Source organism: Chaetodon auriga, chromosome 5 (genome assembly GCF_051107435.1).
Source record: "Chaetodon auriga isolate fChaAug3 chromosome 5, fChaAug3.hap1, whole genome shotgun sequence".
Taxonomy (NCBI): Eukaryota; Metazoa; Chordata; class Actinopteri; order Chaetodontiformes; family Chaetodontidae; genus Chaetodon; species Chaetodon auriga.
In genome coordinates, this window is record NC_135078.1 from 6,315,561 (window position 1) to 6,342,317 (window position 26,757).

A 26,757-nucleotide genomic window follows, 5' to 3' on the forward strand; every position below is an offset into this window, starting at 1 on the left:
AACACCATAAATATCCAGTTACCGCATCCAGTACCCCACTGATTACAGCGTAATGTTTGATTAGCATATGAACCTTCCTGTGCTCTGAAACTAAGCTGTGCTTTTTGCTATTTAAAAAACATATCCTACATTTATTAAAAGAAAGAGTTCTTCAGCCAGCAGCAGATTGTCTGTTTTTTGCCTTAGAGACAAGCTACCAACAGCTGTTTCATTGTGTCTAAGTCTGATCGTTATTACCTAAATAACAGTGATGCGGTCATCAAAAATGTCATTAAACAAGGGTTGACACAATAAAATAGACTTGAATTGCCATTATTGTCAGTTTATAGTTGTGCTCGCTCCATTCAGTGCCCCCATTTTGTTTTTTTGCTCTAACAAGCTACCACCCTCACCTCCCTTTTCAGCAGTAGACACTGTCAGCAGTACACCAACCGAAGCCAAAGGGCTGATTTGCAGTGAACTAAACTTTGCACCCTCAAACTAAACATGTTTTTTTGTTTGAGGGTGCAAAAAGTCTTTCCTGCCAAGCTGAATGAGCGAAATGTGAAACTTAAAGACATCATCAAAATCTGCTACATACAGATTAGAATCTCTGGTTATTTTGTGCCAACTTGTTTTTAAAGAGAATTACATTTGTTTGGTGTTGGATTTCAAGAGTTTGAGAAAACACAGGGACCCCTTAATTGGTTACCCGGAGGGGGGAGTTAATGAAGACACAGTATTAAAAAATGTAAAGAGCAAGCATTAGTGGCACTCCTGGAGGTGTCTGCTTTAAGGGAATACAGAGGGTAAAAGGAAGGACTGGTTTCACCCTCAGCTCTATTATTTATGTATGCTTTTCCTGTTTATGTTGAGTATAATTTGTACTTTTGTTAGTCTGTTTGATAGAGCAGACAAAAACATTCACAAGCAACAATGCGTGCTATGCATTCAGATATATTCCTTTGATTTTAAAGTGCATAATATGCAGCTTAATTAATGTTTCTGTACTTTACCTGACACCATAACCACTATGCAGACCTCTATAATGAGCGTTCAGTTCTATGAATGGCACATGCCACACAAAGGAAATGTATTATCAGACATCATAAAAAAAGAATTACATGCCTCTCCAATTGTAGATGAAAGAATTTAACACATGTGGTTGAATGCTCCCCACACTTTGTGTAGCTGTGTATTTCCAATGATGGAACTGCATGTAGCCATACACACTGAGGGGTCACAGTACAGAAGACACCCAGACAGAAAGTCATTTTGTGTCTCTTTGTGTCGCTTTGTTGTTGTTTTGTACCTCTTTGTGGTCGTTTTGAGTCTGTTTTCTTCTCTTGTTGCTTTTTGCCTCTGTGCAAGGTGACAAAAACAGCTGTAGTTTTTTGTGTCTGTTGTTTTGCCTACCCTTGCCTCCAGACACAATTGTATCTGGAGGCAAGGGGTAGGCAAAACAACGACAGTACTTTACACCTTTTCTTCTCTGTATGCTGCTCTGATGGGGTGTTGAGTCTCTTTGATGTCTGAAGTTTTTCAGATCTCTGGCCATTTTGTGTCTCTGTGGTGGTTTAATGTCTCTTTGTCGTCATTTTGCATCTCTTTTTTGTTGTTGTTGTTTTGCATCTTATTACAGACATTTTGCATCTCTTTTTTTAACCATTCTGTGTTTCTTTCATTGTGTAGGTGAAACAGAAATTTCAGGTGCTGTTGGTTGAAAAACTGAACTTTAATGTCTAATTCATATTGAAGATGAAGAGAAGCACTATTATGCTAATTCAGTCATCCATCCATGATTGCAGCAGTGCACCATGATGACTATTTAACAAAGATTAACATATAATTGTACGCCTATATACACCTCTAATGCATGCATAACGATGAGCAGGGAGTTCCTGTGTGTCTTTCTTCTAGTCATATTATCCTTCTTAAGTATAGATTTTAAGCCTAGAGTGTGAAAAATGTACCAGTTGAATGCACTCTCTGATGCATTGTTGTGTATTGTCAAGTACAGTAATGAAGTGAAATAAAGTAGTGAGGTTAACCATCCTATACAGCTGCACACACACAAAACAAAATTAGAAATTTCATTTTAGAAATCCCATCTCAACACAATAGTCATGGAAAAATCTTGAAATATTAATTCAAAACATTTCATGAAGCTAGATTTTTTTTACATAGATCTCACGCATAAAAACAGATGAGCCTTTTGTCGTGGAATGTCGACTAGCATATGTAAAAAGCAACATTACCTCCATATATGTAGTTTAACTATAGAACTATGTTTAAATATGTATTGACTTTATTTTTAATGAATTATTTAATGGTATAAGTAACCAAGTCACCAAAAAGGTGACAGAACAAAAGGGTTAATACGATATTTTAACACTCTTACAATGAAGGTTATGAAATGAATTTTTCAGTCTCTGTCTGTACATCACTACATTGTGTTAAACATAAAGTTAAGTGCTTGTTACATCATAAGTCCTGCCTATGTAATGCCTTGATAAACAGCAATGATTGGTTCTTAAAGAGCCAGGGGCATATTACAAGCTGGGAGGACATATTGACTGTCAGGCACCCACACGGGTTGCCACAGATGTGCCTTTGACGCTCGTAAATGTAAGCATGTCAGCCTGGCATGGAGCACAGTCCAAGTCAACCCAGCTCACAGTGAATACAAAGCAAATATTTGCACCACCAGAATGCTTACCCTGTTTCCAACTGTGTATTAACTACATTTCATACTGAGCTTTGATGATGCTCTGTAAGGACCTGCAAATGTTAGTCTGAGTTCAGTTTACTCAGAAGGCAACAGGCTGTAGAGTTATCTGACCTGCCTCAGTATATAAGGAGTACACACGAACAAAAAGTCCTTTGAGCAAATCATTTATTTGGTAACCATCACACGAGAAAATGAAAAAAACAAGCATACAAAACAACACAAATAGTTACCACATTAAACATGAACACAGCTGTAGGTTGCTGCAAGCAATTACACACACGGACAATTTACACTATATATGCATGAACATGAAAATCCCCAGAAACACAGAAGTGAAATAGCACAGTTTATATCTACCAATACAGCAGCTTACGGTTAACCGCCATTTGTGTCACACATAACTTAGCTCCAGCTCCTCAGCTACACCCACAACCAAATGCAGCAGTGTGCCTGTCTTTTACAGCTGATGTGCATGCATGCATACTACAAGGTAGAGAGTATGATGGCCATCGCATAAAGAATGATTTCTGCAAATGGCGGTGTCGGTTACGTGATTATTCTAGACTGATATACCTCAACAACTAATCGATGCATTTCCACAGATATTTGTGGAACAGATATTTGTTGTGCCCAGAAGATGAATCTACTGACTTTGGTGATCCCATTGCTGATCCTATAGCGCCACCATGAGGTTGACATTTGTGGTTTTGATAATTACTTAGGTTCGTCTTTACTTTGGTTTGAGGTCAAAACTAATGGCATCTTCATCAGCCTCAGCTAGCTGCATAGCTGCACTTTGTCCTAAAACAGGATGAACATGGTGCCTGCTAAACATCCGATTAACATAATATTAGCATTGTCATAGTCAGCATGTTAGCATGCTGATGGTAGCATTTAGCCTATGCACCGCTGTGAGAGCAGAGTCTCTACCATTCAATTGAGTTGAACCAGTGTGCGCTGCAAGGGCTCACATGGTGACTAAGGAGAATTAAAAGTAATGGCCTTACTTATCAAAGGAGGCCTTAATTGTAGGTCGGGGCCAAAGGAGGGCCAACTCCCAAGCTCAAGACTAAGAAGTCTACCTACTTATGAACAATAAGGAACAGTCATTCAAGGACAACAATGTACATATTTTGGACAGGGAGGACAGATGAATTGAAAGAGGAGTGAAGGAGGCTATGAATGTGAAAATAGAGAGACCATCCCTCAACACTGGAGCAGGTCTACGACACCACTTATCCCCAGCCTACATTGTTGTCGTTTCTTCCCTTCTCAGTAGAAATTGGTTGGCCTCCCAACAACCATAACAACTGTCATTCACTCAGCCAGCCACATTCAAGTGGTTCAATGACTGTAATAATGACCCCACAGAGGTCGAGACAGAACTGAAGAAGCCCTTTGGATGAGAAGCGAAACATTTCCAAGTTCTTACAACCAAATCCACTTGCTTTAGATTCAGCCCTGCTTGCATAAGCATGACCTGGATGGCTGATAATCTTCATACACAATGGCCTTACTTGCACTTCACTTTAGATAGAATGGGATGGTCCAACCAGCAACACTATCTGCCAATCAGCACACCACAGCCCAGATTTCTATGCATTGATTGTTTTATTTATGAAATATATCGAGGTCAGTATTTTATTGATTGCATTACCCACTTAGGTTGCATATTTCAGAAATGTCTTCCTCTGGTGGAATACTCATTAGCTATTGGCTCCGCCAATGAACTGCAGCAGTCAAATTTACTATGATGGTTTTTGTCAAAAGACTAGCCGGCTCATCGTCGTCCATCACTTTAAAACATAGACAGGAAAACTGAATGCTGCTGGTTTGAGGTTGCACCTGAACAGAGAAGAGTTTTCTTTCCTTCAGTGCATTTCTCATACATTCTTTTCACAAGCGCTTCAGTACCCTGGAAAAAATTAATAGAATTAGCATTCAATAAACCCATGTCAGCCAAACCGTGTACATACGTATATAAAAACAGAACTACAGTATTACAGCCAGTTACACGGCATGATAAAAGCATAATTAACAATCTTAGCAACCTGAATTGGGATGCTACATGCTGTCAATGCAAATTTAAACACTTGGAATGAGCACAGAAAAGTAGTTCAACAGCAAGCTTACTTGCATAACAGGGCATAAATATAACAGGTAATTGACAGTGAGTGCGATAGGTCTGCTCAAGGCTCGGCCAAAGTACAATAACAATGCTGCACACATTGACAAGGCATCAACTAAGGAACATGTTGACGTTACACTACACCATTGACTGCTTATCAATAGCGATGGCACCAAAGCACTTTATGCAGAGAGGTAAACTCTTCTTTTTTTATATCCATTTTTTTCATTGTGGCTCTTAGATAAATCTGTAGAAAGCACATATATTGCGTATATATAATTTTGTGTCTTGTATCTTATGTAGAACTGATGGATTCTTTCCACAGCTCCTGAATGCAAATGCACTTTATTTTTTTTTATATCACGATCATTAACCACACACCTCTAATCTACAACCAACACAACAGCTTGAGACAAGCAAAGGTTTTGGGCATAAATGTACTACCAGTCAAGGTTGTGCCGTTAGTAAGCTATGACTCTTTAGTATATTTCCTGTCAGCCATGTGAACAACAGCAAACCTGTGTTCATCCACAATGCTTTGAAAATTAAGTACATATTGAGATATCACTAACAAAAGCTTAAACTCACCATCTGTTGGCCAGCTGGCAGAGAACTGCAGAGGTAAGACCTGAGGATGTGCGTTGTAGATACTGAGAATTTTATTGCAGTGGAAATTCTTACCAAAATCTACTCCCCCCTTGTAATTTTTTAAATTCTGAACTATGCAGGCAACAGGTTTAATCAGACAAATCAAAGATTTATGTGGTTGTCATTGTCTTTTTTCCACCTCAAAGATTGTTGTTCAATTCAAAATGTCACATAATGTCAAGCATGAAATCAGAAACAAAACAAAAAAATTACAACGTACACAGTTAAACAGTTTTGTGATTAAAGTGATTTGCAAAGCATCAAAGCATCAAATTATGTGTCAAGTTCCAAAAAACCCTGAATCCTATGCTTGCTATAATGCAACTCAAAACATGTTTCATTAGACCTCCCCTGTCTCTTAACTGCCCACTTCTTTCAAACCCCACACCTTCAGTATTTTGTAACAGACTTTCTGTTAAAAATCAAGCCAAGATTTGCCTGCTGATATTTTAAAACATTTTGTAAAGCTCCTTGCAGAGTCACTGAAAACTGTTGTCACAAGCTGAGTGGTACTGCTTTTGATAGTTAACGTCATGCATAAAATGTCCCTTTACAATGAAATTTCCTTAATGGTGACTCTTTTTTTCCAGGAAAATGGAAAGTAGTCACTTTGAAATCATGGGAAAACCTTCATCCCTATCATATCAGTGCTAAGTATATATACCCTGGAGTTAATAGGAACAACTACAGTTAGCAAGCCTCACATTCACAGTTTTGCTTACTTTACCCCTTTATAAACCGACAAACTGACAAACCTGCGGAGAGAGAGCAAAATGAGAATCCTGCTCTATGTTTGCAATAGAGCAACTGACTGCGGTGTTATGATGACCTGGTGTTTGCTAGGCTACGGTAACAAAGATGGCTAGCAACATTATTGTTTGCCTGATCAGCAAATATGATTGCAGCTCTATCATTATTGATGAGTTTTGAGGCTGGCCTTGCTTTTCAAATGCTGAACCAACATTTTGTTTGGTTTTGTGGACAGATGATAATGTTTCCAAGAGAAATGGACAAACTCAAGTAAAAGGCAAGCCATCGATAGTTTGTGGGGATCTGCTCGCATTGATGAAAGAAAGCTAATCTTGAGCATTATTATAGCGACAAACATGCCAAGTGCATGAGCTGCAAAATCAAATGACCTTGGATGTCGTTAACACTGGAAGGTTAATGGAAGAGTCTGAATGCCCAACAAACGACTTTAACAAGACCACATTCTGACAGAGACAGTGTTCTGCAAGCAGGTTATGTGGTGAGCAAGATAATAGCTATGCTGAAATCTCATTCAGAAAGGGAATTTGTGAAGGAGTGTGTTGTTGCTGCGTCAGAGCTGCTAGCAGACAAAGTAAAACTGTTTTTAAGTGTCAGTTTGTCTGCAATAATTCAAAGATTACTGAGAGCAGCTCAGTTCAGCTCAAGACTGACTGACCCAAACCTGGAAAACCAGCTGCAAGTAGCATCATCATCATCATCATCATCATCATCATCATCATCATCACTACCATTTGACATCAGATACCTCACCAAAGAGAAGCAGTTCCGGCCATTGCAGAGGTTAGTGTCAAATATATGTTCAGTATCTCCATATGGCCAGGGGTGCTTAAAATAGGATGGTGAAGCCTTGTGTGACCTAGTGCTTTTCCAGCATATGCCTTTAGCCAAACACTTATCCAGTTGGAGGTTATTTCTTGTGTATGCTGATGTAAATCGAGGTAGTTGCCAACATTTTGTTTGAATTATTTTACATTGTGTAATAAAATGTAAAATATGGTAAGTTTGTATGTTTGCAATGTTCTGGAGGTAGATTTTTTATCAGTGTTTGAAGGCACAGCTTTTAATGACTGAATGTCTTATATTACAATATCCATCATAGGAATTTGCTGTAGAGGCATCAATTGGTAGAAGTGTTTTTGCTTTACATTTCCTTTGAGGTTTCCAACCTCACTGTACAAACTAATCTGGGGTACACAGTTGAAATCAGAAGTCAGATGTCCTATGAAATGGTATCATTGCCTTGTGATGTCTTTCCTGTATGAACACCTCAGTGAGGGGTCAATCTTGACCTGCATAACAATGGAGTTTTTGTTATGGAGTGAGAGGCAGAATAATTTGATAGCATGTATAGCAAACAAATAATGAGTGTCTTGGTTGCTCTTTTAGTTCCATCCTAATGCAACCTCGCCTCTGATGCACGTTTCTTCAAGTGCATCATCAGAGGAGTTCAAGCGCTCCTTACATGGGAAGTAAGAAGGAAGTAGGAAGTACGAATCTCACAAGAAAGTGAGGTGATTATGTGATAAATGACAGATATGAGTGGCTCCACTGTATGCTCTATTTTCTAATGTGTATATATGCTTTCTTGTTAAAGTTTTCATAGATAGTCTGACAGGAACATACATTCACTTAACAATTTATGGCAAGTACAAAAAATAGCATCATAAAATATTATAATATCATAAAATTATCCAGTCAGATATATCACCTTACAGTTTTTCTCAGTCGCTTTGGTACATTTGATAAATCACCCCAAACATTTCCAAAACACTAAGTGCATTTCTTGAAACAATTCATACATCACACAATGGATTACCTGCAAAAGCCCCTAGCTGGCTCATAATCCTTAGCGAACATGTCCGTGCCATTGAATGACAATGCTTTGCACTGCTTTGTGTAGCGTTTACCTATCTACACTGCAAATAGCACACATAACTGTCCTGCATGTGGGAGAGTGACAGCAAGAAATTGCACAGGATTCACAAATTCACCTTTACTGTTTGTGATGCAGTCTGTTGACAGACCATGCCAAAGAAGAAGACAACCCTGTTTTACAGCACTGCATCACATACACATACACACAAAATGTGAACATAGGACACACCACTGAGACAAAACTGTCCGCACAGCACTGTATGGAGAACTACAGTGCAGTCTTTCCATCTACACCATGTGATGTTCCTTTGTGTTAGGCCACAGATTCTCATCCACATCACACCATCTTATCTTCCACTGCAGTGTGGGATCTTTTGGAATGTCTCTGCAGGCGTCTGATGTAATGTCCTCACGTTCTACACTGTTTTAGCAAACTGGTTGATTTAATGCCTCACACATTCCCTCTGATTAGTGACGTCAAGATTCACCTGAGAGCTATTCATCAGTTCAGGACACATTCAAAAAAAAAAAAAAAAGCCATAAATAGAAAGATAGAAAACTTGCTTGACAGACTATTACAACTGGTTCAACCATTTCGCATGTACTGACATATGCAATGAAGTTATGCCTAGATGTTTTTTTGCTGACATAAGCAAGTGACAATGTAGAAAACAGCAAACGATGGTGCATAATCATTTGCATGAATGTGCCAAAGCGTTTGCAATTTGTTCAAAAAAAGGAGAAATTGCTTTTATGGCTGCACACAAGTGACTAGATGATGTGGTTGAACAAGTAGTTCTGAGAATTTCAATTTTGCTCTGAGAAATGTACCAAAGCGACAGAAAAACAGGTCTCAAAATGTATCTTTGTGTCTTCACTTAATACAGTTTTTCTCAGTCGCTTTGGTGCATTTCTCAGAACAGAATTAAAATTCTCGTAACTGTTAGTTCAACATCCACAACATTTAGTCATTTGTGCACATCATAGCAGCAGTTTCTCATTCTTTCCAACAAATTGCAGATGCTTTTGGACATTCATCAACTGCTTTCATACAATTCTCTGCTGTTTTAAACCATTATCATTTGCTTATGTCATGTCAGTCAAAATGACCTATACTTATGAATGCTGAATAGTCATTCCCTATAAAACTAATAGTCTTCATTTCATTGCTTGAGTCACTACGTACAAAAATGTTGAACTAGTTGTCAAAATCTGTCAAGCAAATTTTATACATTTTTTTTATCATGTTTCCTGAAAAGTCTCCTAAAATGCGGCACAGCTTACAGTGGGACAAGAACTTGTTACTTTTTACATTTAGACTAACAGCTTTGCTGCAGCACAGATTTACTGTATTGTAGTGTACAGTAGTGTTACAGTAAAGATTTGCCATATTTACAGTATGGTACTGTGCTGCAGCATTTTACAGGTGGGAAGCACTGTTATTGTATACACTACAGTAATATGGGTTAATGCAGTATATCTCATGTTTACTGTGCATTACTGTAATTTTACTCTGCACCACACAGGATTGCAAGACAACCTCGCAGAGGTGGAAGGGGGCCCCTTTTTACTCCACAACAAGAGGAAGCCATTTGTGCAATGGTGATTGCAAACAATGCCATAAGGTCGAGAGACATACAAAGTGCTGTTATACAGGATGACAATATCTTTGGGAATACTGAATCTGTGTCAATCACTACAATTGACAGAGTGGTCAGGAGAAATGAAATGTGCATGAAACAATTGTATAATGTGCCATTTGAATGGAACAGCGACAGAGTGAAAGAGATCCGCCACCAGTATGTACAGGTAAAACATGAATGTGTTCTATGCATACTCTAATGATCAGTGCTGCAAACTGTTTACTTTGAGTAGTGCCATGCAATACACTTACATGACAGTTCTGTGTATGTGTACTCAGTGCATACTGTACAATATGTTGGACAAAATGCATTATGTTACACAGGAAAAGTTGTTATAGTTTTTCTCTCTCTCTTTTCTGGGATAAAGCGTGTACTGGAGCTGGATGCCAGGGAACCGCTGCACACATTCATATACCTTGATGAGGCAGGTTTCAATCTGGCAAGATGTAGAAGGCGTGGAAGAAATCGCATTGGACAGAGAACCATAGATGTCCCAGGCCAACGAGGAGGGAATGTTACAATGTGTGCAGCCATCTCAGAAAATGGCATCCTCACCCATATCCCCTGCCTTGGTCCATAAAAACACACAACATCTGCTGACTTTTTTAGACACTCTTTACAGGGACATAATCCCTGAGAAGGGGTCAAACTGGAGACCATCTGAACAAGTATGTTGTTGTTTGGGATAATGTGCGTTTTCACCACTCAGATCTGCTCAGGCAGTGGTTTGCAGCACATGAAAGGATGCTGGTGGAATATCTCCCTCCCTACTCCCCATTCCTTTATCCAATAGAGGAGTTTTTCTCTGCCTGGAGGTGGAAGGTATATGAACACCATCCACATACTCAAGTGGCCCTGCTAGTGGCCTTGGATGCAGCATGCAATGACATCACAGCAGAGTCCTGCAGAGGGTGGATTCGCCACTTGAGGAGATACTTTCCTCGCTGCATTGCAAGGGATGATATTCGTTGTGATGTAGGTGAAAATATGTGGCCAGACAGACAGGAACGTCTGGATGTGTATGGATGATTTATAGTACTCTGTATGTTTATGTTAAGTTCCAGGATGTACTGCAATATTGTTTACAGCTGTGCACAGCTCTACCCAAATGGTGTTTTTTATGTTTATTGTAAATAATTGTTTTTTGTTTTTTTTTGCAAAGAGCATATGCAGTAAAAATGTGAAACATATCTATTCAGTGTCTTGTACTTGGTTACCTCACTAAATACAGTAATGTGTAACTTTACAGTAGTTTTCAAATGGCTGTGCAAATAGTGTTTAGTGCTATCTTGAGCATTTTCAGGTAGTGTCTCCAAGATCTGACTTACAGAGTAAACTCATAATGAAAACATGACAAGGCCATTTGACTATCTTGTTCATAAACAATGGTATCAGGACTTTTAATTTTGATGACACTTTCATTGACATAAATACTTGCTTTTGAGGAATGAACTATCCATTTGGAGAAAGTGACATGCTTTCGCAGGTTATCAACTAGGTTTTGCAGTTTGTACTATATGTTTTGAAAAATGCACTAACTTTTGTGCAAATGTTAATAGTGATGTGAGAGATGCACCAAAGCGACTGAGAAAAACTGTAACTGACCTAAACAAACTGATTTTCTTTCATTTTAACTTTCTGTAAGTCAACCAATAGATTTATAGATTAATAATATTAACATTAATAAACTTAACACTGAGGTCAACAATCAACAAAACGTCAAATCTGATACATATTGCAAAAGCACATGATAACATAGTCTGACTTCGTGGTACGGCTTCTGTGCTGGTTGCCACCTGTTGATGTCATTCAGTGCAACAGCATGAACACACATAAACATGATGAGCAAAGGCATGCTGAGAAGAATTACATGTAATCTCCAAATGCTTCCAGATTTCATTAAAACAGGACTAAACCCAAATATGTGGGTCCTGTGGTGGAGGAGATTTCTACAGCAGCGGCAAAGCACACGTCAGTGACCTTTCATTAGACCACCACTGAAGTCCAGTGAAATGGGATGTCACTCTTTTCAGGCATTTTAATAAGCACAAAATATAAAACAATGAGATGAATGACATGCAGGGAACATGAACTCTGTCTAATACTACAGTACGTCCATTTTCAGTATAATCTGTCTTTACAACCTGATCAGTACTGACTGGACATTGTGTGTGGAGGCTTATGTTATTGTACTTTCTCTGTGCCTCCACATTCTCAGCACATGCATGCACATGCTCAGCCAGTCGTTTTGCTGACAGCGAGAGGAGAGCGGTAACGACAACCTGTTGCTAACCTTAATCATCTATGTTGGAGGTTGGAGGTTCGCCCATTATGAAATTGGCATCTTTAGTTTTTATCTTAACCATGGTAATGTGTGAAATAAATCTGTTAACTAACTAAATTAATCTAAACTAAATTAACTAACTAAATGGGCAAAAAAGATCCAAATGTAGATTTGGACCAACTTTTGTCATTGGTTAAAAGCCAGCAGTGAGTGCAGGTCAACATATATTGGGGGAATTCAATGTTCACTCTTGTTTTGACCTCCTTGCCTCAAAGAACAGCTGTTAAATGTTGGGCTGATTTGGGATTTGCTTTGCTGTCCAAGGATTGTGTTTCCTTGCCCTCCTTGGACTCCAAGGTGAAGTCCAATGGGGCACTCATGTCTGCTGTCTCTGCAGTGGTAGGGATGTGCACAGTACTATACTAATCTGCAGCAAAGCAATATTGTCAGAAAATACCCAGAAACCCCCAAGGTGCATCTGCCACCTCTGATTGTGTCATTTCTGCTTTTCCTGGTTGGCTGAGCATGAGCATTAGCAATTTTAAGTCTTAACACTAAAGATGAGGCACTGCTTAGACTCAGATTTTCTCCTTCTGTGGACTAGAATGCAACATACTATGGCTTTGTGTGGTTCATTTCTGGGTTTCACTGTGAACACTCAGTTATCCCATGCCTGATTCACTGAAGCTGCCAATGAGTTAACCCTCAGTGACTCTTCACCATTACCTCTCTCTCTGTGGACCACCACACACCCAACCATTGCACTCCTATTCACCTCTGCTATGTCAGTGAGTTTGTTGTCATTATGGACTCGATTTCTCAGACCTAAGACAAGATGGTTTCGATTCATAGTGGCATCTCTTAAAGCAGTACCTCCACAATGTGCTTGCGCAGACCTTTCTTTCTTGCCCCAACTGGTCATCTTCCTCCATGACTTGCACACAGCCTGGAAGCTCCTCTTAAAGTTCTCATTGTAGTAGCCGTAGATGATGGGGTTGACACTGGAGTTGGAGAAAGCCAGCCAATGGGCAAAGGGGAAGATGTAGCTGGTCAGCAGGTCCAGCTGGTCCCTGTCCAAGCCTGCGTAGTCTGTCATCATCAATAAGGTCCAGAGTGGTAACCAGGACAGCATGAAAAGCAAAGCCACCAGGATGAGCATCTTTATCACCCTGATCTTTTTCTGGGATATCATTGGTTGAGCACCCCTTCTACCCCCAACCTGGACTGCTGCGTTGGCCAGCTGTGGCTCTCTGTTAGCAACCACAGTGGAACACAGTTTGGCACCGATGCTTCCGTACATCAGCGTGATGATGGTGAGGGGCGCAAGGTAGATGTGCACAAACAGAACCGCTGTGTAGACCTTTCTCATCTGAGGGTTGGCAAAGTTTTCATAGCAGGTGTACAGAGGGAATGTGTGGTTGAAGTCGTCATTGTACACCATGTAGTGGAAGGGAACTTTGTCCACAGTCAGTGCTACAGCAGCAGGACACATGATCACCGCTGCTAGCACCCAGATTAATACGATGGCTGCCTTGGCAACAAGTACAGTTGGCTTGGGTTGTAGAGGGTACACTATGCAGCGAAACCTGCAGTAGATGAGTAAAAAAGAGCACTGCCACTAATTAGCTGTGTGGCTAGACACACATATATACATACATACATGCATAATTACTGATCTTCCAATTATTTTTTGCATGAATCTTTTAAAGTTTTTAAAATAATGAACAATTCCCATCTCAAATTAACAGAGCCTCAAGGCATATTTTAAAGTTTCAAGTTTTGTTTGATCAGTAGTCAAAAAATGCAGTGGGTGAAAGTAAAACAAGCAAACACTTGTGTGATTATGTATTATGTGAGAAACTGCAATCACCAAAGTTGAAGGTGAATTTTGAGCCATGCTAGTGGTGTGGCTCTAGGCAGGGCAGTGTTGGACTGAAATATCTTGCATCGCAATGCATTGAGCTGAAATTTCGTAAAAGAAATTCACTGTCCCCGCAGGATGAATCATACTGACTTTGGTGATCCTCTGACTTTCAGCGGCACCACTATGAGCTTGATTTTTGCTGTTTTCAGTGAAACGTCTTAACAACTGTTGGATGGATTGCTGTGAAATTTGGTACAGACATCCAGATAAATTGTATTAAACTTGGTGATTCCTCAATTTTTATCCAGTGCCTGCAAATACCTGCAACCAGAGGCATTAATGTCTGCTGAAGCAAACCCAGAAATTAGAGGCTTTATGCAAGTGAGCGTGTGCTATCTTTGAGTCAGGTCTTACAATACAACCATGGGTAAACACTATGCCAGCTAAACATCAGCATGTTGAACATGTTAGCACGCTAATATTAGCATTTGGCTCAAAGCACTGCTGTACCTAAATACAGCTTCACAGCTTCTTAGTGTTGTTACAGAAATGACCTAAATGACAATGACTAAAATCAATCAACCTGAGTTTATTGTGTCTCAGAGGTTAGTCTTAGCATGAGCTATTAAACCACATACACTAACCTCTCAGCAGCAATGGCCACCAGGGTGAAGACTGATGCAGAAACAGACACTCCCTGCACAAAGCCGCTCATCTTGCACACGGTGTTGGAAAAGGGCCAACCTGTTGAAAAAATTGCAAACACTCAACAGAGTGGTACGCAAGCAAGTGGCACTAATACAGGGGCATTTGTCATTCTTTGAAGAGTTTCAGACATCTTTAACATGCATAATATGTTACAGAGTGATGACATTGTGGCAGGGAGAAGCTTAGGACCTGTCACTTCACACCTTACTCCCCTTTTTTCTACATAATCATTGTTCCATTATCGCCGCCACAGCGGAAAGGGGGTCTTGAGTATACCCTTGGAAAATTACTTGAATAGACCATGACAGGACTGTCGCAGAAGGCACTGTGAAAAAAACTGAACATGAATGTTGACCTCAAGGTGGTGGACAATTGCAGCACAATAGCAAAGCTTACAAGATAATATAGTAGCTTCCTAATTCCCCTACGCACTGCCATGCAGAGGAAGCCTGGAGCATGATTACTGATTGCAGCAACAATCTATAAACAGTGCAAAACAATGATGTAGTATTTAATTTCTGCAAGCACAACGACAATAGCAGCACCCATTCCTAAGCCACAGTAAAACTGCAGGATTTCCGGCAAAAACATTCAGTCAAAATTTGAAGCTATATTGTACATGAAAAAGAATTAAAAAGAACATAGTAGAAGTAAAGAAGCAGCAGTCAGTATTGTGACATGCCAACAAAGGCAATGAAATGGTTGGCCTAAAATTTCAGAATACTCATAAATACTGTCATTAACAGTTGAGATGGTAGATAATATAATCATAAAATCAAAGAAATTCTAAATATGATAGTAGTGTTTAATATTCCAATAAGATATGCTTAACTGTGTCTGTTGAGACAGCTGTTCTGTGCTTCCCTCACCTCATTTAATGGTGTTGCTCTAACTCAAACTGCATGTACTGCAGAAACAATACAATTAAACCATTATCTTTTAAACCATTATCTTAAAATAGTTGCTCACCACAATACAGATATACCACTTTTCCTAGTTGCATTGCTAACTACTGCTACAATAAATACCTGGGTGACATTATATGGAGTCATACGCTGGTTACTGAGTGTTACTGTGTAGTCTCTCAAAAATACCTTTAAAGACCATAAGAATTATATTTTGTCTATTAACATATTTACTACATATTTATATTTACATAATATTACAGCTTTTGCTCTTTGGTGCAGAGCAAGTAGAGCACAGTCACTGAAAACACTCTGAATGCTCCCATAATGACACTATGAGAGCGGTGACAGTGAACAGTCCAAAAGTCATTGTAGCTGCTTTCAGTAACTTCAGTGAGTTACTGTGCACTAGTGTGACTTTATTTCCTCTAATGGCCAATATTGAACAGGAGTTATAAGCCAACAGGTGTTGATTGGCATCCAACTGATTTTCCTCATGATATTTGTTTAGTTGATTGGTTAATTAGCAAAACAGTAAAACATGGCACTCAAAATCTTAATCTTATAACAATCTCACTTGCTGACAAAGCTGTGCCAATCCCTTCAAAGTAAACACCTTGAGAATTTTGCGTCATACATGCCTTGATAAACAGAATGCGAGTCATTGGAGTACAAATAGGAGACCTCACGTACTTATTCTACCAGTTATTGTAGTTGTTTTGAATAAATCTGAGATTATAAATTCCACTGCATACCTGTGCTGTAGGTGGCTCCATCCCACTGTGTCATTCTGTTACATCAGCCTCTGGGGTAACCAATAAATGTGAGGCTCAATCTGCTCTATTTGTCAGTGTCTAATAATGTGTCATCAGAAAAATCAGCAGGAGACATCAGGTCTGCACAAAATGTTCTCTGAAACACTGCAGGAGGGGCTCACATGCTCATAGCATTCACAGAAAAGAAAGCGAAAGACTTTGTGTGCACACACAATGCATTCAGTTTGATACTTTGCTGCGCTAAAGAGGCGGTCAGACTGAAGACATGCAGGATAGACTTCAAGAATACATTCTTTCAACAGTACATTCTTTCATGACATCCATCTATATGTCTGCCCTTAACGTGTCACAGAATAGATGTGGTGTGGTGATGATTTATCATCTTCTCAGCCAATCACGTTACTTGTCTGACACCTTCCTTTACAGCTCTGCCAATCACAGAGTGCATGATGGGAATGATTCAAACAATATGATTGTCACCTGGAATAAAGTCACAAGATGGAAGTTAACAGGCAGTGCTGTCTCTAAGCAGAAGTGAGCTCAGTTAATCATGGTCAGCAGCAGTGAGAGATGCAAGCAGAGTGCTCATTTCGCTTCCACGTCAGTGAGATTTTATAGGTGAACCACACCTTTGAAGAGCTGCTGTTGGTTGTACTTTTAAGTATTTTGTTCATGCCGAGGTAAACAAGTGCCTAAATCCTGTCCAGACCTTCCTGCCACGACAAATTCCCACTGACATCCTCTTCGTATGTCTATTAGAGAGATCACTATAAGACACAAATATTGGATCACAAAACATGATCAGAACAGCCAAAAGTAAAAGTGCCATCCTGAAAATACCTGCACCCCATCACAGAAATGACAGGGTCTAGTGTGCATGTAAAGATACTAATTGTGAGATGATGCTGATAACACAGAAGCCGAATGAATACAACTACATTTTAAATCCTACGATTATTCTAGTTGGAGTAAAATTGTCCCAGGAGCACGAAAATGTCCAGAAACAGCCATGTTAACAGGCAGGAATGAACAGCACTATGAACTTGCAGCCTTGACGTGCCTCTGGTGTTGTATGCAGAAGTACTGAGACCACCACTCACAGAACAAGACCATGAAGTGCAACTGATAGCTCGGAAGAGCTAGCAACAGTTAATAAGATTGTTATTAGTAATAGTACTAATATATTCATTCTGCTATAGTTACTGTTGGTTGTTGACTCTTTTGCAAAAATTCCTGACCCACTCTTACATAAATGACTATTTGCATTACAAAAACGGTCACTGGACCTCATTATAGTACATTAAACATGCATTATCCGTGTGTGTGCGTTTACGATAACCTCAAGAAATTGATATGTAAATGACCCCATCAGTCAAAGTAGTAAACAGTTTCAACTTCATTACTTCCCACTCGTGACAGTATGTTTTTGCAGGAATTCTTAAGCTACATTTCCCAGTGACCAACTGTGAACTCTGAGAACTCTTATTTTCATTGTATAATATTTCTGTATTGGTTAAAACACTTAAAATCACCAGAAGGCTTTACACACATTACAAGGATTCATGGCTCATGTGTGCGCTCATAGCTTCCACACAGAGTAGTATGAAAGTACGAAAACTAAGAGTAATTGTCTGTGTCTTTGTCTGGGTTGGGTGGGTAGGGGTCATTGTTTTGTTTAAGTTTTCAAGTTGTGCTGTATTTTATTTTGAATCTGGATGCTTGCTGTTGTGACAAATGGATGACCTCACGCTTTTCTTACTCACCCACTTTTGTATTTTTGTAATTTGATGTGCAATTGCTCAATAAAAATTTGATCACAAAAAAAAGAAACTAAGAGTAATTTCTTTCAACATGTGAACATGTGTTGAAAGGGGGGGGGGGGGGGTGAACAGACAGTGAGGTTTGGTAATAATGGGGAGTATTGCAGAGCTGCTGTACTGAAATGCATTAAATCAGACTGTACATGTATTGTTACCTCCACCACTCGTAGTCAATTGTTATTGATACTTTTATTGAAGTACAGTAAAGGCTCTGCATACAGTTTGTCTTCCACTTTTTTCAAATGGGGTGAGCAGGTTTATGCTCATGATTATGGTGTTACTATAGCAACTCAGCCCTATAGAGGATCAGCAGATGACAGAAAGCACAGCAGGGGTGTAACAGGGTAGTGTGTATCAGCACCTGTATTCTACCTGACCTGTGTGTGTGTGTGTGTGTGTGTAGGGGCACTGATTGGGTGTGCAGTGGTGTGTCGGTGGAGGGACTTCACTGCTGTGAGCCAATGGCTATGGTGTAGTTGTAATTGAGGACAGGTGTGAATTGTTATAGGGAAGACTGAGGAGTTCCCTTTCCACATGAAGCTCATCATGACCACATAAAAAATGAGCATCATCTTCATGTATGTGTGAAGTGTAGTTCAGGATGTGGCTGTATATTAAATGATACTTTGCTCTACAGTCATCGTCCATTCTGTTCATTGGCTGCAATCTGAACAAAAGTTTCAGATGTTTGTACTTTTTTTTTTTTTTCATCTCATATGCCATTTATGCAACCAACTGAATAAATATGTATATTGTCAACAAAAAGCAACAGAAAACAAATAACAAATTGATGCATGACACTGAACTTAGCAGAAACAAACATCCATCAGTAATTCCAATGGAGGGTGTCATTAAGAGTTTAGTTCTTTCTCATCAATCATAAGAGAGAAAAGACGAAAAGAGAAAACAGATGTTTCCATGGTTTTTCAACACAGGTGATATTTGGGTGGAGGGCAGTTTTTGACTGTATCTGTTGTTGCACTCTTCTGAATAGCAGAACTATAGCAGTAAATATAGCTCTAATTATAGGTACAATGTGGCGGTCAAAAGCATGCATGACACCTCCGTACTGTCAAAGTGTAGTCTGTTATTACTTACACTGGATGTTACAATTAGTTTAAATGCATTCAGTGACTCAGCTGTTATGTAGGCCTTTGTACACCAACTTGTGACTTGTTAGGAAAGTTGACCATTCTCCAAAAATAGCTCACACACATCACAGCCACCATTATTACGCTACGAAGTGCTTCTGCACACTTCACTTCTCTGTAGCAGTGCTTGATAGTTTTTAGGATCCTCATAATAGTTTTTCTAGGTATATTTGCAAATGCAGCCATCGACAGCTGTGCTTTCTCTTATCAGAAATTTGGATGTGCTGATAGATTACAGACAAGCTAGTCACACCAATCCTTTTGTGTGTGTTAAGGGCGGAGGTGTGCTGCTGTTGGAAACAACACTAATGAGAGTGGTGAGACCGAATCAAAATGATAGAACAACATGCTCCATAGAGCCGAGGGCAGAGATAATTAGTGCTTCGTCGCCGTGTAGAGGCTGATAGAGATGCTGGATAGTGAGTTAGAGACGGATTCAGTTGACACAGTTCCATAACTCTTCTCATCAAAGGTTCATCAAATACAACCGCAAACATACTGTTGATTAACTTTTCGTTTGCAAAGGTCAAGACTTACATTTTAGTTACAACCAAAAGTAGTGGAATTATAGTAACATTTGACCTTATAACATGTTTCTCCCAACACTGAATATACTATAACTAAATTGAATTCAAAGTATAAAATAGAACAGTTTTATAGAAAAATCCCAAAAAGCTGGTTCCAGTCATGCTTTAACTTCTGATGATTACTGTGAATAAAAACATTTTTGCAGACTTTCACTTTTAAGACTTTCTGGTTCTTTTCACACACCTCTCTGTCATTTTCACACAACTATCACACAGAAAGCATGATTTTGGAGTCTTAGTACCACTCAGATTTCACCTGAGAGTCTTCTGCTCACAATATTCTCCTTTTTTTGTTGCTAAAGAGATTTGTTTTCATCTGACAAGGTCACAGAAATTGCTTGAAGCACTGCTCTGATCAGCTGTCTCCAGTGTTCACAGACATTTTTAACACCTCACTGGAGACATGTCATGTGCCAGCCTGCTTCAAGTCTTCAACCATCATCCCTGTTCCCAAAAAGCCAAGGACCACAGAACTTAACGACTTCAGACCCGTCGCCCTGACCTCTGTGGTCATGAAGTCCTTTGAGCGCCTTGTGCTCTCACACCTCAAAGACATCACTGACCCTCTCCTGGACCCCCTGCAGTTTGCCTACAGAGCCAACAGGCCTGTAGACGATGCAGTCAGCTTGGCCCTCCACTTCGTCCTCCAGCACCTGGACTCCGCAGGAACCTACGCTAGGATCCTGTTTGTGGATTTCAGCTCTGCCTTCAACGCCATCATCCCAACTCTGCTTCAAGAGAAGCTCTCCCAGCTGAGCGTGTCTGACTCCACTTGCAGGTGGATTACAGACTTCCTGTCTGACAGGAAACAGTGCGTGAAGCTGGGGAAACACCTCTCCGACACTAAGACCATCAGCACCGGATCCCCCCAGGGCTGTGTTCTTTCTCCTCTGCTCTTCTCCCTGTACACAAACAGCTGCACCTCCAGTCACCAGTCTGTCAAGCTCCTGAAGTTTGTGGACGACACCACCCTCATCGGACTCATCTCTGATGGCGACGAGTCCGCCTACAGGTGGGAAGTTGACCATCTGGTGACCTGGAGCAACCAGAACAACCTGGAGCTCAACGCTCTAAAAACAGTGGAGATGGTTGTGGACAACAGGAAGAACTCAGCCTCACCAGCCCCCATCACCCTCCGTGACTCCACCATTGACACTGTGGAGTCTTTCCGCTTCCTGGGAACTATCATCTCCCAGGACCTCAAGTGGGAGGCGAACATCAGCTCCCTCATCAGGAAAGCACAGCAGAGGATGTACTTCCTACGGCAGCTGAAGAAATTCAGCCTGCCAAAGACAGTGATGGTGCACTTCTACACAGCCATCATTGAGTCCATCCTCACCTCCTCCATCACTGTCTGGTACGCTGCTGCCACTGACAAGGACAAGGGCAGACTGCAGCGTGTCATTCGGTCTGCAGAGAAGGTGATTGGCTGCAGTCTCCCATCTCTCCAGGACCTGTACGCCTCCAGGACCCTGAGGCGTGCAGAGAAGATTGTGGCTGATCCCTCTCACCCCGGACACAAACTCTTTGAGACACTCCCCTCTGGCAGGAGGCTGCGGTCCATCAGGACCAAAACCTCACGCCACAAGAACAGCTTTTCCCCGTCTGCTGTCAGCCTTATCAACAAGGCCCGGAACCCCCCCGACACTCTTCACACTCCACCTCTGCCTCATCCGCCACATTGACACACACAACTCTATGCGTTACATTAACGTTCGGTTTGGACTTGAAAAAAAAAAAAAAAAACAGACTGCGTTTCCAGAAAAAACAAACAAAAAACAGACTTGTGTATATATATTTATATTGTATATGTATATTTTGTACTCTTATTTTTAGTAAATGTGTCATACACCAACTTCCCCACAACAAATTCCTCGTATGTGTAAAATCGTACCTGGCAATAAAGCAATTTCTGATTCTGTTTGCTTCTTGGAATTATGGAGTAGCGGCAGTTGGTACCTTTTCCATGCTGCTTCCTCCTCTCATCTGTCTTCTTTGTGTACATGTAATGTGTTGTCTTGTATTCACACCAGAAAAATATATTGATTTACATGTATCACATATCTTGTTTCAATGATCTTTTCCCACTTTACTCATGGTCTTGATGCAGTCTATTTTTAAGCTAGTTCAAATCTGTTCAGATGAGCTATGGGAGACAGTGATCAGATCTCAGGCAATGCTGTGAAACCATAAGAGCCGTTCCATACACCGATGACAGGCTGAGACTTGAATTGTCTCTGTGTGTGAAAACAGAGAAAAAATAATGTGCTGCATGCTGGTGTGAACTCCACACATTAGTACAGCAAAGGATGCAAGATCCATCCAAAACTATAGCTCTTTGATGTGTGAGCAGATGAGTGAAGGGATTTAATTATCATTTTGTTTATCAAATCACACAGTTCAGAGCAGAATCCCTGACTCATGGGTACCATTAGAAATAACCTCCCCTGTTCTGTCCTAAATGCCGTATATTGGTGTGCAGCAGGGAGGAAAAATCAATACATAAGATCAATGTTGTCAGGAAGGGACAAGTTTGATGTCCCAACTGATCCTTCGCCAAACCCCACCTACAAACTGCAATTCCCTGCATGTTGCTGTGGTGTCCATGAGGCTCTGAGAGGAGCAATGCTCTGTTTCTCAACTACGTATAACTTGTTAATTCGCCAATATTTTATAATTCTTGCATTTTATTTTTAATACCATGCTGTGGGGAGAACATAAAATACACAAATAACACTGCAAACATACATACATGCTGATGTTATACCTGGGACATGTAGCTTTAGCCTCACTCTTTCAACATTATATCATATCAAGCACATATTTAAGACCCTTTTATGGGCCTCTCTTTAAACAGTGTGTCACATGTCAGCTGGAGACGAACCTCTCAGCTAATTCACTGAGTTTAAGCATTAGCTCACATTAGTCACAGTTAGCCGACAAAATCCACAGCTGTCAGCCAGAAATGAGCAGCCTGCATTTGTTTACTTCTGTGAGGAATCGAAGACTTAGTGTCTCAAAAACTACTGCCGCCATCATCACTGCAAACTCGCAGAGGGTTAATTGTTAATTGTCACATTTCAAACACATGCAGGAAGTATGTGTGATAGGCCCTTTTGTGTTGGCACAGGCGTCATTACGTGGGTAGCCGTGTTGTAGGTGTTATTTTAAGGGGTCGACAGGGAGACATGTCACCTCCCATATTTTCATAATAAACTATTGTTCAATGAGTTAAAAATGTCTTGTCTTGTTTTCTGATTCCTGAACTTCATGTTCACGTTGCTGAAAAATTACAGGGTACTCAAATGACAAGGCAGCAAATCATCTATATTTTTCTTATTGTGAAAAACTCCCATGAAAAGACCAAACAGTGACAAACAAATTGTGTTTCTCATCACTCAGTCCTGTCCCAGCTGCTCAGTCTGCCTGTTGCTCTCAGCCATAAGGCCATTGGTCCCAACTGAAGATACACATATTTAAAAATAGGTCACAAATATATTTATTACATAAAAGAAAAGGTTTAGCAAGCAGCTGTGGTGCTGTAGATTTAGCAAACTGGAGAGGATAAAGCATTTTTTTTTTTTTTTTTTTATATTTTCAGCAGTGGATTTGATGCACTAGAGCATATATGTCAAACTCAAGGCCTTCATAAGAATATAACGTAAGAAGACACTATGAAACAAAACACTGTGACAGGTAAATTACTCTGGAAAAGCTGCAGATAAAGCCATTAGAAATGAATGCAACTGATTTCTCATTTATTTAATGATTAATGTTGTTTTATAGGCTGTGTTAGTTCAAGCTTCAATATGTGCAATAAGATCATTTCAATCAGTTTTCAATAAACATTGAACCAGTCCGGCCATGACTTGGAACAATTTTTTTAATTTTGGCCCACTGCGTACTTCAGTTTGACACCCCTGCACTCGAGTGTATTTACAACTGTGTAAATGTATCTATGGATATAAATCTGGATATAAAAGATGGCAAAACTATAAGCTTCAGCAACTTTGTTTGTGTAGCACGTTTCATACAAGAAACATAGATCAATGTGCTATACAGCAAGGAAATCACGTGCACCAAGTGTTTCACATAAAAAAGACAAAAAAAAAATGATCAAAAACAAGAACAGAAAATGAATGTAAAATAAGATGGAACAGAACAGAACCCACCTGATAATGATATGGAAAAAGAAAATAAAGACAATGTAGAACATGAGATGGAAAATAAAACCACTGAATAACATTCATTCATTCTGTACCGCCTATCCCTTTCGGGGTTGCGGGGAGCCTATCCCAGCTGTCAATGGGCGAGAGGCGGGGTACACCCTGAACCGGTCGCCAGTCGATTGCAGGGCCACACATATACAGACAGACATTCACACTCACACTCACACCTAAGGACAATTTAGAGTCACCAATTAACCTAATGAGCTGTGGGAGGAAGCCAGAGTGCCCGGAGAGAACCCACGCATGCAAAGAAGAAGAACATGCAAACCTCCGGGGATCGAACCAGCAACCTTTTTGCTGTGAGGCACGTGCACTACCTGCTGTGCCACCGTGCCGCCCACTGAATAACAGTAAGTTAAAAATAGAGTACCTATATTGCATAAAATCAAGTAAAATACAACATTTTAAAAGAAGTGCAGCAGTGCATCAAAGTGAGGAAAGGACAAACGTTTCAGGCCTGTATCAGGGAAGTCATATCTAGTTGAAGGCTAAAGTCAAGAGATACGTTTTTAGCTTTCTTTTAAAAATATGCAGTGAGCTGACTTCCCTGATATCTACAGGCAGTGTGCAAACTATGGGGGGGTTGTTGCGCGTGCCTCAAGGAGAGGACTTACTGTGATTGTGCATCTGATGTACACTAATCAGTTAATATAAATTCAGCGCACAAGTGTACAATTTATGTACAGTGACTACTTTTGCACCATTGAGCTCCTGAAGCTTCAGTTTACCTGTTAACGTGAGTGAAATTTTATATTGTGCCGCCACGCTTCGCTGGTGATTGCAAGAATAGCAGTGAATCAACCTCATGCATGAATCATACATCAATAATAGCCTACTTAAACGCATGTTCAATGATGATACAGAGGGATCGAAATGCATGGCAAAAATAGCATATTGCCAATATTTGAGAGACCCCCTCAAAATTTCGTAAATCCTGCTTTCAGGGGAGCTCATGTCTCTTTAAGGGGAGGCTAGCTCCCCTGGCTCCCCCATAGTTTGCACCCTGTCTATAGGCAATATGTTCCATAGCTTTGGGGTGTAACTGGCAATTGCTGCATGGCCGATTTTCTTTCTACTGTTGCTGTGAACCTCCAATGGGCCAGCAGCAGATGATTGCAGTGTTCTTGAAGGTAGATAATGAACAGGGGATTTATCAATGTATTTTGGTCTTAGCCCATTAATGGATTTGTATACAATCAATTCTAAATGTTATTAATGAGCCTGCCTTGCCAACAGCTCTGTGGTATCAAACCTGCAATCTTGTTACAGAAAACAATGTCAAGGGTGATGTGAGACAAAAAAAAAGGTTTCCACAGTGTGTGTGTGTGTGTGTGTGTGTGTGTGTGTGTGTGTGTGTGTCTGACTGATGATAACACATAGGTTTGCAATGATAACAAATGACTGTCTTGTGCTGAATAGCACCAAAAGCCCCTCGTTCACCTTCCACTCTGTGTGTTTCAGTGACTTGCATACATAATAAATTTCGACAAGCATCAAACAATAAGATCAGGGGTTAGAATAGAAATGAAATTGTGAGGAAAAAAAACATTAAAAATGAATTAACTGGATAATAAAACATATTTTTTAACTTTGTAATGAAACCTTGCTGTCTTGTTATCAATTGTTCAGAATTTTAAATTCTAAAATTAACACAGAAAAGAATTCATATTTCATTATATATCGCCCCTTAAAGTTAGCTAGAAACTCTTGAAGAGCTCACGAGGATGGAGAGCAGGGGGCTGGACATGTTTTGTTACAGTGGTTTTTGAAATGTGGTGAGCAGCTATTAGCTAATTGTGACAGTGTATGATCTTACTACTGTAACTTTGCTTTTTCTACATCAGAAGGGTAAATTAAACCAAAGCCAAAGGAGGCCTGAATAACATGTGTTTTGTAGCATCATAGTTAGATGTGACCGGTTTGTCCCACTGTAGTAGTAATCGTAAGTATCAAATGAAAGCTGGTCAAACATTGATATGTAGCCAAAATGTCTATCATAACTCTGTAAAAGTCTCTTCAACATGCCTTTGAGAGCTGACTCTCCTGCAACGTGCTTGTGGCAGTAAGGAGTTATGGCAGAGGGGAGGATGCATGACGGGGCAGTACCTGTGATGAGGTTGTCCACCAGTGTCGTAGGGATGCAGAAGATGCCCACCAGTAGGTCACTGATAGCCAGGTTGAGGATGAAGAGGTTGGTGACTGTGCGCATACGACGGTTTTCCAGCACGATGAGACACACCAGTATGTTTCCCACCATACACAGCAGGAAGATGAAGAAGTAGGCCAGGATGTAGCTGGCAGCCACATACAGAGAGTGCTGATAATAGGGGAAAAAGGTAATGTTGGTGACGTTTGTCGCGTAATCTATGCTGGTGTTTGTAAGAGCTGCTGATCCCTCCAGCTTCATCTCCTCCTTGTCCTCGTTGTCCAGTATCTCCATCCTTTAGATGACCCAACACTGCAGGGAAAATCAAACAGTGATGAGAAGAGATCATTTATAATACATTTGGAACAAATAGTGCCAAAAATATCACCAGATTGCTTGACACTTGAAACAAAACATTCAACATATATAACGGATTTTTTTCTGTAAATAACACTTAACTCAGCAAGGATGTCTCATTTGGAAAAGCTCGTGTTAACTGACTCTTACTTTGA

The 26,757-nt window shown here is 40.2% G+C and overlaps 1 protein-coding gene across 1 annotated transcript; it reads right to left on the reverse strand.

The window, feature by feature from the left end:
• Positions 1-12,717: 12,717 nt before the first annotated feature.
• npffr1l2 (neuropeptide FF receptor 1 like 2) lies at positions 12,718-26,539 on the reverse strand. Its single transcript, XM_076731206.1, has 3 exons — positions 26,206-26,539; positions 14,568-14,667; positions 12,718-13,645 (listed from the first exon to the last, which is right to left on the reverse strand). The coding sequence occupies exons 1-3, from the start codon at positions 26,537-26,539 to the stop codon at positions 12,718-12,720; spliced, it is 1,362 nt and encodes a 453-aa protein (XP_076587321.1).
• Between the last annotated feature and the right edge of the window lie 218 nt (positions 26,540-26,757).

Coding starts and splice junctions, on each gene's coding strand:
- npffr1l2 (XM_076731206.1), bottom strand. CDS start 26,539: ATGGAGATACTGGACAACGAGGACAAGGAGGAGATGAAGCTGGAGGGA. Junction 14,668..26,205: donor GGTGGACAACCTCATCACAG/GTACTGCCCCGT, acceptor TTTTTTCAACAG/GTTGGCCCTTTTCCAACACC. Junction 13,646..14,567: donor GTGGCCATTGCTGCTGAGAG/GTTAGTGTATGT, acceptor CATCTACTGCAG/GTTTCGCTGCATAGTGTACC.